At 45.4% G+C, this 13,564-nt stretch overlaps 1 protein-coding gene across 1 annotated transcript in view; it reads right to left on the bottom strand.

Annotated features, from left to right (window-relative positions):
- Nucleotides 1-13,564, bottom strand: part of LOC134465967 (RNA polymerase II elongation factor ELL-like) — a 32,715-nt gene that overhangs the window by 7,795 nt on the left and 11,356 nt on the right. Inside the window, exons 2-8 of the mRNA XM_063219865.1 lie at nt 12,977-13,021; nt 10,366-10,493; nt 8,693-8,856; nt 5,610-5,761; nt 4,590-4,742; nt 2,705-2,838; nt 594-690 (exon numbers count right to left, since the gene is read on the bottom strand). Coding sequence (XP_063075935.1) covers nt 594-690; nt 2,705-2,838; nt 4,590-4,742; nt 5,610-5,761; nt 8,693-8,856; nt 10,366-10,493; nt 12,977-13,021 — 873 coding nt within the window. The remainder of the gene's footprint in view (nt 1-593; nt 691-2,704; nt 2,839-4,589; nt 4,743-5,609; nt 5,762-8,692; nt 8,857-10,365; nt 10,494-12,976; nt 13,022-13,564) is intronic.

Genomic DNA, 13,564 nt, shown 5'->3' with positions numbered 1-13,564 from the left:
AGAGATAGAGAGTGTGTGTGTACAGGAAGTGAGGTCATGGAGATACAAAAGAGAAATGTGGTCAAAGACTCCTGTAGCCTGGTGTGGCCAACTAATCATTTCCCCTACTGCGCCTACTCGCCCTGCATGAATGAATGAATCTTTATTGTCAACAAGTGTGGACACTTGTCTTCAGTTTTACCATGTACGTATAAGACACATAAAACAGGTGAGACACTACACATTTAGAGACATTACACATTGAAGAGAAAGACACTTTATCAGGAATACTACTCTAATAAACATGTGAATAAATATTCTCATGCCATTTAAATGCCCACCATCTCCTTACCAGCATAAGAGAAACACACAGAAACAAAAATGTTGTGGAGGAGGGGGTTGCCCCAAAACTGACAGATAAAGATCCAAAAAGGGCAATGAGATGGCAAGAGAAACCAACAGCACAAACACGAATGGAAAAAAACACACCAACAGTACGTATAGCAAGAGCATGTGATCAGGAAAACAATGAGGAAGAGAGAAGGAGAAGGGCAAAGACAGAGACTGACAGAGAGACATGTGCAAGAGAAACACACATGGGCAGATGAGCTCACCTGTGACGGTGACGAATTTGCCTGCTCCCTTTGTGGACTTCTTGTTAGTTCCACTGTTGCCGGTGACGACAGAAGGTTCTGGGACTGACCCAACTTCCTGTTTCATGGCGGAACAAAGCAACAGTTAGCGGTTAAAGAACACACAACTTCATCAAACTCCCATTTGTTCATTCACTTGATTCACGGACTGGTCTAGATAAGCTTACCTTTTATTTACTTTGTTTATAACTGACAAAATGAAATACAATTTAGGTATCTGAATAACAATCCTGATAAATTATGTTGACTTATGATTTTACTTTTGTTCATTAACAAACAGCATTGTAACTAGCCATCCGACCAAGAAATACGGTTTTAAGTCATGTTTTATTTGGCAAAATGATCTTTGGTTTCAAATGTACACAGCCTTATTTGACAGCATGCCAGGGTGCACACTGTTGGTGTCAAAACTTCAGTCAGTTCCCTTTAAACAGACACTAGAGTAGGGACAGAACACCCCCCACAAGCCCTGCTCCTCCTTTACACCTACAGTAATACCGCTATTGGGCTGGAACTCTTCAGCCTGCATAAACGTGCATTGTGATAGCACAGCAAGGGCAGCATGCCACCAGCCATTCACACTATTCTGCCCGCCAGCAGCCTGCCTTGCCTCAGCCTACCTGCCTCCTCTCTTCAGAGATACTACTTTACATGCTTTCTGTGACCTTGGTCGGGCCTATTTTTAAACATGCTTTCTGTGACCTTGGTCGGGCCTATTTTTAAACAAAGAGTTGACCATTTCCGTCATATTGGGTGTAAGAGTGCAGTATTACTGCACTACACTGGCCCATGTAACTTGTGATTGTTGCCAATTTGTGATTGTTGCCAATATGTGTTGTTGTTGTCAGAGAAGCCAATGGGAGAACAAACAGGGAGACAAATGGAGAGAGAGAGAACACCCAGAATTGAGTCCCCATTACATTGGATGCATTGAGGGGAGGGGCCCTTTCAGATGACTTTGTCCAGGGCTTGGCCAAAGCTGACAGTGGCCCTGATTGTTGTCTTGCAGTCTTTAAGGTAAATGCAAGTGTTACCCCACACATCTGTCACAGCATTACTCATCTTGGCTTTCAAAGTGTTGCCGTTCACAGTTTCGCGAGTTGACATTTTCAAGTTTAGTCTTGCAGACAAGGAGCTGTCAAGGAAAATGGTTTGATTCATGCTGCATGTGAACGCATAAACATGAAAGGTCCAAGCTAAACAATTCTATAATTCACCTTTAAAAAATCCCCCACACAATTGCTCAAGATTCCCCGGTTGAAGAATTGAGTAACGTTCAACTATTTACTTGGCATTCCATCAGAAATTACACAGCAAGTCTCAACAATGGTAAATGACGTGGAATCCAGTCCGAATTCTTTCACATCCCATCCCTCCTCCCAGCGTCTGACACAACACAGACCACCTCATTGTACAAACACACAGACACACACAGACACGCATGGCTCCTTTTGGAGTGTTTGGCAGACCAACAGGCTTTCAGGGAACCGTCTTTTGAGACAGGGAGACCATCCAACTCCTGGAGATAAGGATCCTCTTCACACACACGCACGCACGCATGCACGCACACACGCACACACTTGGTTAAGACGTCACATTCTTACGTACATATCTAAAGACATCTGAAGACAATGAAGGTGACTCAGGCCTTCATCTTTGAAAACATCTGTGTGCTATTCCAATAAATCACAATTTGTATTCGAGAGTGCGTCTACTCTTCACTAATATCCTAACCCAGTCGCGTGTCCTTGAGGACTTTGTTTAGGCTATCTGGAGTTGAGTGTGCTTCCTTTAAACTAGTTTCTCAACAGGGGCTCTACAGCCTCCCAAGGGGTGATAGCTGTGTTGGGAGGCTTATAATGAGACCAAGGGGGTGTTTGTTCAAAAAAGGTTGAGAACAACTGCTCTAAACGCACGCACGCACTCACACACACACGTACTCGCATTCACACGCACGCGGGCACGCGCACCCGCACACACACACACGGGCGCGCGCATGCACGCTCACGCTCACGCACACACAAACGCATACACACACACACACACACGCACACACACACACACACACACACCTGGCCTTGGTGAGCAGTATCCTCTTGAGTAGCTGCTGGTCTCCCACTGTGTACCCGGGCCAGGACCTATTCACCTCACCCAGCACCTCCTCCTTCAGGGAGAACGAGCGGTTCCTCTCATTTTGGTTGGCCACCTACAATACGAAACAAACAAACAAACAAAAACATTTAACACATGATGCGAAATCAGAGATAGCAACCTAGCAGCAATATGGCCAACTCTCATCTGACACATAAGCGCAAGAGAGTTTGCACAAAAAACAAAAACAAAAAACAATACTAAACAAACAAACAAACAAACAAAAATACACTGAGGCGAAACCAGAGATAGCAACCTGACAGCTATATGACCAACTCTCATCTGACATAGGTGCAAGAGAGTTTGACAGAACGATTCTATTCCCTAATCCAAATTATACTACAAACCAAATTTGCTAGCAATCGAGTCATTACCAAAAGCAGAAGCTAAAATGTAACCCCCTCGATAGCCCATATCGTCCCACAGCTGCCCCTGACCCTGCCTGCCTGCCTGCGTCGACCCACACGTCTCTCGGCAGTCTCTGACCATGTCAGGCTAGACATGGCGCTTGTGGCCTAACTTGTGCACAATCCCTGGTGCTGAACAACATAAAAGAAGACAAATCCAAAGGAGTGTGCGAACATTTAAAAAAAAGACTAGACATGGCGGCCACGAGTAAGTTAATCATTGAGTTCAGGTGTCCAGCAGCACTCCTTATCTGATGCTATCTGATTAGATCTGGCTATCAGCCAGGTCCTGACATGCGGCCGGCAGCCAGTCAGGCAGGCAGCCAGGCATGGAGGGAGGAGACCATTCAGGATGTCTGCATCAACCAGGCCAAGGTAGAGTCACATCGGTTCTAGAGGAGCATTGTTTCGTCTTGTGTGCGTGTGTGCGTGCGTGTTAGTTTATTATTATTAACTCCGCCAAGGAGGTTATGTTTTTGGTCGCGTTGGTTTGTCTGTTTGTTTGTTTGTTTGTCTGTCTGTCTGTCAGCAGGCCAACTCAAAACGTTATGAAAGGATATGGGTGAAACTTTGTGGAGTTGTTGGAAAAGACCAAAGGAAGTGATTAAAATTTGGTGCTGATCCAGATCACGACCTGGATCCAGGAATTGTTCAAAGATTCTTCACTATTGCGGGATTTTGACATTCCAGTTTCTAACTCCACAAAAAGAAGGCAGAAAAATATAGGGTGTAACATAGTCAAATGTTCTATCAAACAGCTTCCTTGGCAGGGGTCTGTACTCTCTGAGTGCATTTCTAGTTTCACAAGTTGTTATTACCGTAAACATTTCTATCATCCTCTGCCATCTGATTGCTATCGGCACCGTGCCCTACAGGCCCTACAGCAGTGTATTTCAACACTAGGGGTCGGGACCCCAGTGTGGGGTCGCCTGGAATTCAAATGGGGTCGCCTGAAATGTCTGAAAGTGTGTGAAAAAAAAATAGGCCAACTGATAAATATTACTAATTGATATGACAAAACAATTCAATAGTCTCTTTGAAACACAATTGACAATCTTAGACATAGTCATAAATATCTATAGGCTTAATACCCTATAACTTAATTAGCTCAGTTACTGTATGTTTTAATTTTTGTTGTGGAAAAAATGTGCATGGGGTCCCCAGAAATTGCGATGTCAAAATGGGGTCCTGTAACCAAAAAACTTTATTGTTTTTGTGTGTGCACACATATGTGTGTGCTGCACCTCCTGATCTGTGCCAGGCCAGCAGACGCGCGCACGTGTGTGTGTGTGTGTGTGTGTGTGTGTGTGTGTGTGTGTGTGTGTGTGTGTGTGTGTGTGTGTGTGTGTGTGTGTGTGTGTGTGTGTGTGTGTGTGTGTGTATTATTGCACCCCCTGACCTGTGCCAGCAGGTTGTCGATGGCGTCCTTGTCGTCCGGGGCCAGCCCGTCCCTCTCCAGCCTGAGCACCAGCTCCGCCCGGCGGTATGGCTTCAGCACCAGCAGGTGGACAAGACGCGCCCGGATCGGCATCGCCGCCACCGCCGCCGCCGCCTGAGGGGCATTCCAACAACGTGCTCACGTGAGAAACCTGGCTAAGTCAACCTGTAGCAGCGTTTCCCAAACTTTTCTGTCCTGCGTAAGGCATTTTGTCACTATACTGTATCTGTTCCTCTGTCCCAATGGGATGACACTCCATATATTCTTATCATCACATCTTTCCACATACCCCCTGCAGGGTGCTCGAATTCCTCTATTGGTAAACGTACCCTTGGCTGGGAATCACTGACCTATAGAAAGCGGTAAACCTACTAACAGATACCCCATAGGTGTCATTTAAAAAGGGGCCTGCAGGCTCTAGCTCTACTATAAGATCTACATCAGGGGTTGGGAACCTATGTCTCGAGGGCCATTTATGCCCCTTGAGGCCGCTTTATCCGGCCCCCGAATTTGTTTTTGTGTTATGCAGCTTCACATGAAATACGACATATTTTGTAAAGGTGAAATGACATTTGCAACACAATGAAGTTGTATTTCAGGGGACCAAGAGAAGGTGGGGTCTGTTTTAAAGGTGTCTGCCTTCAGAATAGGCCTAAAGCACAAGGGGAAATCCTAGTTTGTGTTCATAATTAGGCCCTCAGAGGACTTGGATGGCCCTCCGAGGAATCTGAAGTGGCCCTTTAAATGAAAAAGGTTCCCCACCGCTGCTCTACATCAAGGTAAACTTACGCTGGTTTACCTCTGAACTAGCTTCTTGAAATTAGAATAGAATAGAATAGAATAGAATAGAACAGAAGAGAACAGACTTTATTGTCATGCAAGCATGACATTTGTCTTTGGTTTCACTACATAAAAACATAAATGGACATTCATTCCATCGCTCAAAACATACATACATACATTATTATTACATGCACATTAATCATTACCCACCTGTTTGGGTCTGCCCGTTCCTGTCCGCACGGGAGGAGAGGCGGCCGCCTGGCGGGACAGATGGGAGCGCCACGTTGGGGTCATCACGCCCGGCAGGCCTGACCCACCCCGCCCCGGCTTGCGGATCTGCACTCGCTTACCTGTGCAGAGGTAGACAAATAACAGCAGTGAGTTACACAAAAAACATTGTGGCGGTCACACACACACACACACACACATGGTACAATTCCTTCATCTCCCTCCGGGTCAATTCAGTGCTGCTGCGAACAGGACTGGACTGGTAACAAAAAACAGCCTGGGCATTTTGGTCATATACCAGCCCCCTTTTCTGCAATACTATGATACTACAGCAATACTGCGTTCAATCCATTGTCTAATTTAAAGATAGGCCAGTGGCTCGGCCCATACAAGATTTTGGTCCAGTCTCTATGGTAAAAAATCTAACAAACATACTAACAAAAAATGAAAAAAAAAAAAACCAGCATGGGCCCCTGGGGACTGTCGTCCCACCGGGAAAATGCCCTGTATGCCAGACTACTAGGCCAGCCCTGGCTGCGAACATACGCACAAACTGTACACACCTACAGTAGATGCACCTACTGTTCTCTGTATACCCAAAGCCCTACAAATCTTCACCTTAAAAAAAATCGGCTGCAACCAACCAATCACCCTTATATAGACTGACATGAGACAAAAAGTCAAGTTGTATTTTTTTCTAGTAATTTTCTAAATTGCCACTTATTTTCTTTTGTGTCATCAGATAGAGTACAACTAATAAAAAATAGTAGCAGTTGCTCTCTTGTTAGCAGTCCCAGGAGGACAATGCTGGTTTGTTCTGGCTTTCCCATAACAAATTCCAGCAACAGGAAATGGCTTAGAGAGGGACAGACTGCTCCTGGCTCACTGTCAGACCCCATTTTGCACACATTTGCGCGCGCCCACACACACACACACACACACACACACACACACACACACACACACACACACACACACACACACACACACACATACACACACACACACGCTTACAGGACTGGACATGCGTGCAGACACACACATACACAGACACACACACAGACCGAGAGATGTCCATGTGCACGCAAACATGCGTGCAGACACACATAAACACAGACACACACATACACAGACAGAGAGATGTCCATGTGCACGCAAACATGCACACACACACACGCACACGCACACGCACACGCACACGCACACGCACACGCACGCACACACACACACGCACACACACACACTCTGCACTCTGGGAGGCCTCAGGTTCCGATTACAGCGCTGCTGCTTCTGCTGCTGCTGCTGTGGAGTGCAGGTCCTCCGCATGCCAATGGACCAGCAGGAGGGCACCCAGTAAAGCGCTCCCTCCCTAGCTCTCTCTCCCTCCCTCTCACCCACCCACCCACACCAGTTCCCATACGACACACAGACATGCAGACATCATACCACTGAACACTTCGACGTGGAAAATAATGCCACCAAGCGCACTCACTCACACACACACGCCACACTGTAACATAATGTGACAACAAGACACACACATAAAATGCGAGGCAGCAGCCAGACAACCACACCACAAGACCACAGTAAAACACAGCTATTCAGATGCAGCTCCAAGGCCGACAGCAGACTTTGACCAGGAGGTCAAAATGACATGTTCTCTCCTCCACAACTATGCAGGAAACGTGGACACAAACAGGCCACAAGACAAAATATATTGGCACTTACTCACAGGGACAAAAACACCATAACACAGAACCTGTGACAAGCACAACACCGATGGCAAGACACTCCAAAGGCAGCGCGATACAAAGCAGACAAAGAGCCGGCAGACACAACAGAACACAATGCTGCACAGCAGTTCAACACAGCAAAACGAAAAACAACACATAGACAGCAAACTTATAATTACTGAAATAATAGTGATGCATCAGGCAGCAAAGAGTATACAGTGTGTGTGTATATCAGTGTGTGTGCTGTACACACAGGTGCAACACAACACAACACAACACAACACAACACAACACAACACAACACAGCGCAGCACAACACAACACAACACAACACAACACAGCACAACACAACACAACACAACACAACACAACACAGCGCAGCACAACACAACACAACACAACACAACACAGCGCAGCACAACAAAGACTAAGCTTACAGCTGAATAGTTGGCTGTAAGTACACAATACAAGCACATAATACAACAAATTGATAATCACATTGTTTTCTACTAAAAAAAAAAGCAACAAAAAAAACACACAATGGTATCTGTTCCTGACATAGCTTGCTACAGACTTGCAAAATAACTTGTCCAAAATGTGGTCCAAAACACCAGCTCTCCAGTCCAATGGACTTTAACATGGGAATAACATGGAATATAGGTTGCTGTTGAATTGAGTAGGTCAGTGAAAAGTTATCGACCCAGGGTGTTGTTACCAACACACATTTCTCATCTGTTGGCAATTATGTTTTGCGGATGTCGTTGCCGGCTAAGGAGTGAAAGATTTGCTTTCTTTGTCCTGTAGCAAAGCAAATCCAGCTTGGAACATCATCCCTCTGACTAGCTGTCCTGCTCTCCAGGCCATAAGGCCAGCCTCACCACAATACGTAGCAACTCCCCTTCCTACACACACACACCTCACTGATGCACAGTTCACACACATGCATATGCAGATGCACACGCACACAAACCCACCCACCCACCCCACTGATGCACAGTTCACAAGCACACGCGCACACACACATGCACACGCACACCTCAGTGATACACAGTTCACACACACACACATGTGCACACACACGCGCACACACACTCACACACCTCACTGATACACAGTTCACACACACACACACACACACACACACACACACACACACACACACACACACACACACACACACACACACACACACACACACACACACACACACACACACGCACACACGCACGCACAGAGTCCACAGGCACACATACTATGGTATACACATGCACACACACACACACACACACACACACACACACACACACACATCTCTCTTACTGATGCAGCGTCCGCCTTGCTTGATGACGATGGCTCCTCGCTGCCTTGTCTCCTTCTCCACCTGGGCCATGTTTTGCCGAGCCTTCTGGTACGAGTCGTCCGTGGCGTTCACCGTGATCTTGTCTTGGATGACACCCAAGCAGTCCAGCTCCACAGCCCCATCGCTTCAGCACAGAGCACAAATATTATTATTGTCTTCTTTATTCAGAAGCAAGATCCCAAGACACATTTACAAGATATAATTTATTGTTTAACCCCTTAGTGCAGCACTATGACTCTCTGTAATGTCATAGCAATGTTGTTATGATGTAGTTAAGCATTTTCAGCAAGTGAATAGGGTCGCCGGCGACCCCATCTGCAGTAAGAGGCTGCTGATTAATTCATTTATATCTCAGATAATAGCTACAAAACATCATCACGTTACATCATATAAGAGTGCATTATTGTATTGTATGTGCCTTCCTCCAAGAAGGTACATTGGGATTGCTGGGGTGAATGGAATGTAGTTTACCCTGATCATTTTCAGAGAGACACTCGACTCTGCCACTAAGCAAAGCTACGGTAGTATATGTAGTCAGCCAACCTTGGTCCCATGCACTCTTACTGCTCCTTCCTTCAAAGTTGGGCTGTAACGATATGCTCAACTCACGATTCCATTTCTATCATGATTTTTGACCTACGGTTCATGAAACAGTTAAAAAATACTATTGATGATGATTTAAGCACTATCACATCTTATCATGTGGTTGTTTTCTGGACTGAAAGGTAACAAAACTTTGAAAGGGAGTATCACAATACTACCTCCTTGCATCGCAATACAATATCAAGACCCTGCGTATCGATACAATATCTAAACAGCCCCACACATTCGAAAGCCAGAGGCACGCTTGCTACAAACACTACCGATGCTATGCTACACAAGCTGCAGAGACATTCTTTTTGTGGGAGGCTGACTACAGTGTGTAGTGCTTGTGGTATGTGCCAGGGGAACTCTCTCGTGTTCTCTCTGCAATGGCTGGCACGGCGAGCTGGCTGCTAGCAACAGTGTTTCTGGGATACGCTAAAAGCTGATGGTGGCACATGTCCAGGGATTTTTCCAGTTTCCTTTTTTTTCCTCCTGAGCTTTTGTTTGCATTTGCAAGCGCTTGGGGCAATGGTGCATCAGAAAAAACAAGTGCCCTTTATGTTGTGTGTGCAAGTTTGCATGTGCGTGTGTATATTTGTGTGTGTGTATGCATGCATGTGTGGTTCAACATCATTTCTTTCATATTTTTTTAATCAGTGACAGAATGACAGAAAGCAAGTTCTGATTGATCAATGACTGATCATGTGCAATTCAACCGTCATCCGATGCAAGCAGCCCCACCCATCCAAGGTGCGCGCACAACGCTTCCTGCTACTGTACTGAACAAAAGGGTCAGTTTGGAGGGCTGCAGAATTTGTCTGCGGTTGGGAGTCTGAAGGTGCTCTTTGGTGAAAAATTGAAAGGACTTGAGTTGGAAGAATCCGAGGCAGTCTTCCAAAAAGTTAAAATAGCTTCATTACACACAATTGGCCGAAACATGTTGGCGCTTTTAACATATAACGAATTAGCGGTTTACAAATAGAGCTATTTTAACTTTTTGCAAGAGTGACATGAACTTCAAGTCAAGTGCTTCCTGCTAACTGCTCACCATGCGGTGTACTGCTGGATACAGTCGAAGCTTCCCTGAGGCCCATCCCGCCCCACGTGAGACAGGTAGAAGCTGAATGCCAAACATCCTTCTTCCGCTGTGGCCCTGTTGCGAGGAATCCTAATTCTCTGTATAAACAACAACAAAAAGAAACACAAAAGAAGTCAGAGGGGGGATAAGCTCCCCTGCTCAGCGCTCCTTGTGAGTGCGTGCACCCATGTGTGTATGCGTGTGTGCATGTGTGTGTTTGTATGCACATGTGTATGTGCATGTGCATGTGCATACAAGTCAAAGACGTTTATTGGCATCTGGTGGCGCAGCAGCGTACTGTGATGACATTAGTTCATTACTGTTCATTAGTAATGGGTAGTTCATTAGTAATGGGTAGTTGATATGCTGCGATGAATACGCGCCTTAGATAGTTCACTAAAAACAAACAAACAAAAACAATAGTGGCACTGGCTGTCGTTGTGTCACCCTGGCGTGTGCTGTTACGTCACTGACCCCATAGTTGAATGTGTAAATGTATGCCACACTGTGTGATTTTATGTGTGGAAGTGGAACAACATCTCTGCGTGCACACATGTGCATACAGTATGTGTCTTCCGTAACTTAGAGGTTAGGGAGTTGGTTTTTCAATCTGGGGGCTGTAGATTCAAATCCCACCTGACGTCTCCCTACACTCCATGGCTGCAGTGACCTTGAGCAAGGGGCATCTAACCCTTCATTGCTCCAGGGACTGTAAACAATACCCTGAAAAATAATAACTGCAAGTCGCTTTAGATAAAAGCGTGAGCTAAGTGTAATGTGTAATGTAACTAGATGCCTGTGGAGACTCCCATGGGTACGTAATGCAGTCACACCTAGTATTGTGTCCCCTTCCCCCTCAGTCCCTTGGAGAGAGAGGGAGAGAGACAGGGGCAGTAAAGAGAGACACTCCTGAAGGCTAACACAAGGAACTCAATTGCATTTCCTCCGAGAAAATGGTGGCATATCATATTAGACATTAGACACATTAGACATATCATATTAGCCATTCATGCATGTCTGCCCTAGTCCCAGGCAGACTCTTGACATGATGTGTGCAGGGGGGGATCTAGCCATTTTGTGGCCTTAGGGGAAATATAAACATGGGGACCTACCCGCACTGTATTGAGGCTTCGGGAGGGAGATTTACTAACGCTCAACGCCGCAATCCGCTAGTTGGCCTCCGTCACATAGACATAAAATTCTGTGTTTTGGTGCCACTAATGTTTCATCTCATTTATATCTCAGATTACTTTACACAAGTGACAAATGAAGACCAAACCTACTTTTTTAATGTGCTTACCGTGACTGATGTGATAGTTGGGGCCCTAGATTTGTGTCAGATTTGATCAGAGCACTAGGCAATTGGTTAGGTTTGCCAAATGAAAAGTCGGCCTCTGTATGTGTGTGTGTGTGTGTGTGTGTGTGTGTGTGTGTGTGTGTGTGTGTGTGTGTGTGTGTGTGTGTGTGTGTGTACTGTACTTTACTTTGAAAAAAACGAACCCTACTTTGCGTCTGCACTAGATTTCCTGTGCAGTTTGTATCTGTTAGCGATGTTGACTGTGATTACTGTATGTCCTCGATCACAAATTGCATTGGTTAAAAAGTGTCTGCCAAATGCATTGTGATATAATGTGTAATGCCAAGACAAAGATTTTGTACAACGAATGTAATTTCAAAATTTTCTTCACAAACAAAAAGTATACACCATTCATTTTTGGGATGTTTCAAATACATTTTGATTTAAAAAGCCCCATATTGACTTTCCAATGGTGATAACCACATGACTCTATAACCAGACCCCTATCTACCTTGACTAACTCATGTAATTTGTCACTGTATTCATATTTTTCTACTTGCGACCAGGAAAAAAAATCCAATTCACATTAAAATATTTTGAAGGAAAAAGGAGTTAAAAGGGGTGCAATGCACTGATGACACTGATTTGTATAACATGGATCACTGTCAGATGGCAATCTATTGGTAAGCTCAGGGTATGTATTGCATACAGAAAAGATTAGGTGGCTTTGCATGTGCGTGTGCGTGTGTGTGTGTGTGTGTGTGTTCGTGTGTGTGCCCGCGTGTTCGTGTGTGCTTAGGGTACAGGGGCAATAAGGACATGAACAGCTCTGGAAAAGCACACCGTGCTGTTGTGTTTTTTTTCTCTGCCAACATGTTCATGAATCATGAGCCAGGGAAGAACACAGGGATCTTGGCAAACACACTCGCACAGGGTGCTGCTGTGAAGTGCCATGTGCCGCGGCCCAGGAGACGAGCCGCTTTGTTTTCCTAACTCTTGTTAAATGCACCGTGTAGCCTACTAGTGAACATTGCAGAGAGGGAAAGGGGACTCTGACTCTGAAGAAGGCACACTATGTCATTCACATTGTGTCATGCAGACAGGGACTTGCTGTATTTGCCTCCACTGCCATGACAACAACAATTGGCAAAAGGAGGAACCTTCTGGATTAGTTCAAGAGAACCACATGAACTGTTCCCAAGAACAGGGCCTAGAAGCTTATGTTTTTAATAAAAGAGGAAGAAGGAGGAGGAGGAGAAGGAGGAGGGGGAGGCTTGCCCTTACCCCTTGGCTTCCAGTGAATTGGATGGATGGTTGAAGAGTTGATCCCTTGAAGAGAGAAAACACAAAAAACACAGGGAAAGGGAAATAAGAAGGTAAAGAGGTTAACAAAAAACAAACAAAAACAAAACAAAACAGGGGTGCGTTTCTCAAAAGCATAGCTGTTAGCCAGTTAGCAACTTGGGTAGTTGCCAATGGGAAACTGCATTGAAAACAACAAAGTAGCTAACATAGTTAGCAACTATGGTTTTGGGAAATGCACCACAGACATGGAGAAAACATCTCGGAAGGCAATTACTATGAAAGTGAGAACAGAGGCAAGAACCAAATCAACACTGAAGTAGTCAGTCCCCAACACACTTGCTCTTATTTTAAAGATGTTTCGGGCAGCATGCCCTCCATCAGACATTCATGTGTCTTTGCCAATCTTTTTGAGATGGATGTGCGTGTTTTTTCTAACTAACAAAAGAGAGGAGATGAGGCTCCCGTGGTTAAGCTTGGTTGTTTTGGTACAGCGCGGCATGCCGTGGGAGCGAGCAGGGCAGCTCTTGTAAAGCTATTTAAAGCAACAGGCTGACAGGCCTGACCCGG

Source organism: Engraulis encrasicolus, chromosome 16 (genome assembly GCF_034702125.1).
Source record: "Engraulis encrasicolus isolate BLACKSEA-1 chromosome 16, IST_EnEncr_1.0, whole genome shotgun sequence".
NCBI classification, from domain to species: domain Eukaryota; kingdom Metazoa; phylum Chordata; class Actinopteri; order Clupeiformes; family Engraulidae; genus Engraulis; species Engraulis encrasicolus.
Note: the sequence above shows the minus strand (reverse complement) of the source record. Positions and strands in the feature narration are given on the sequence as shown.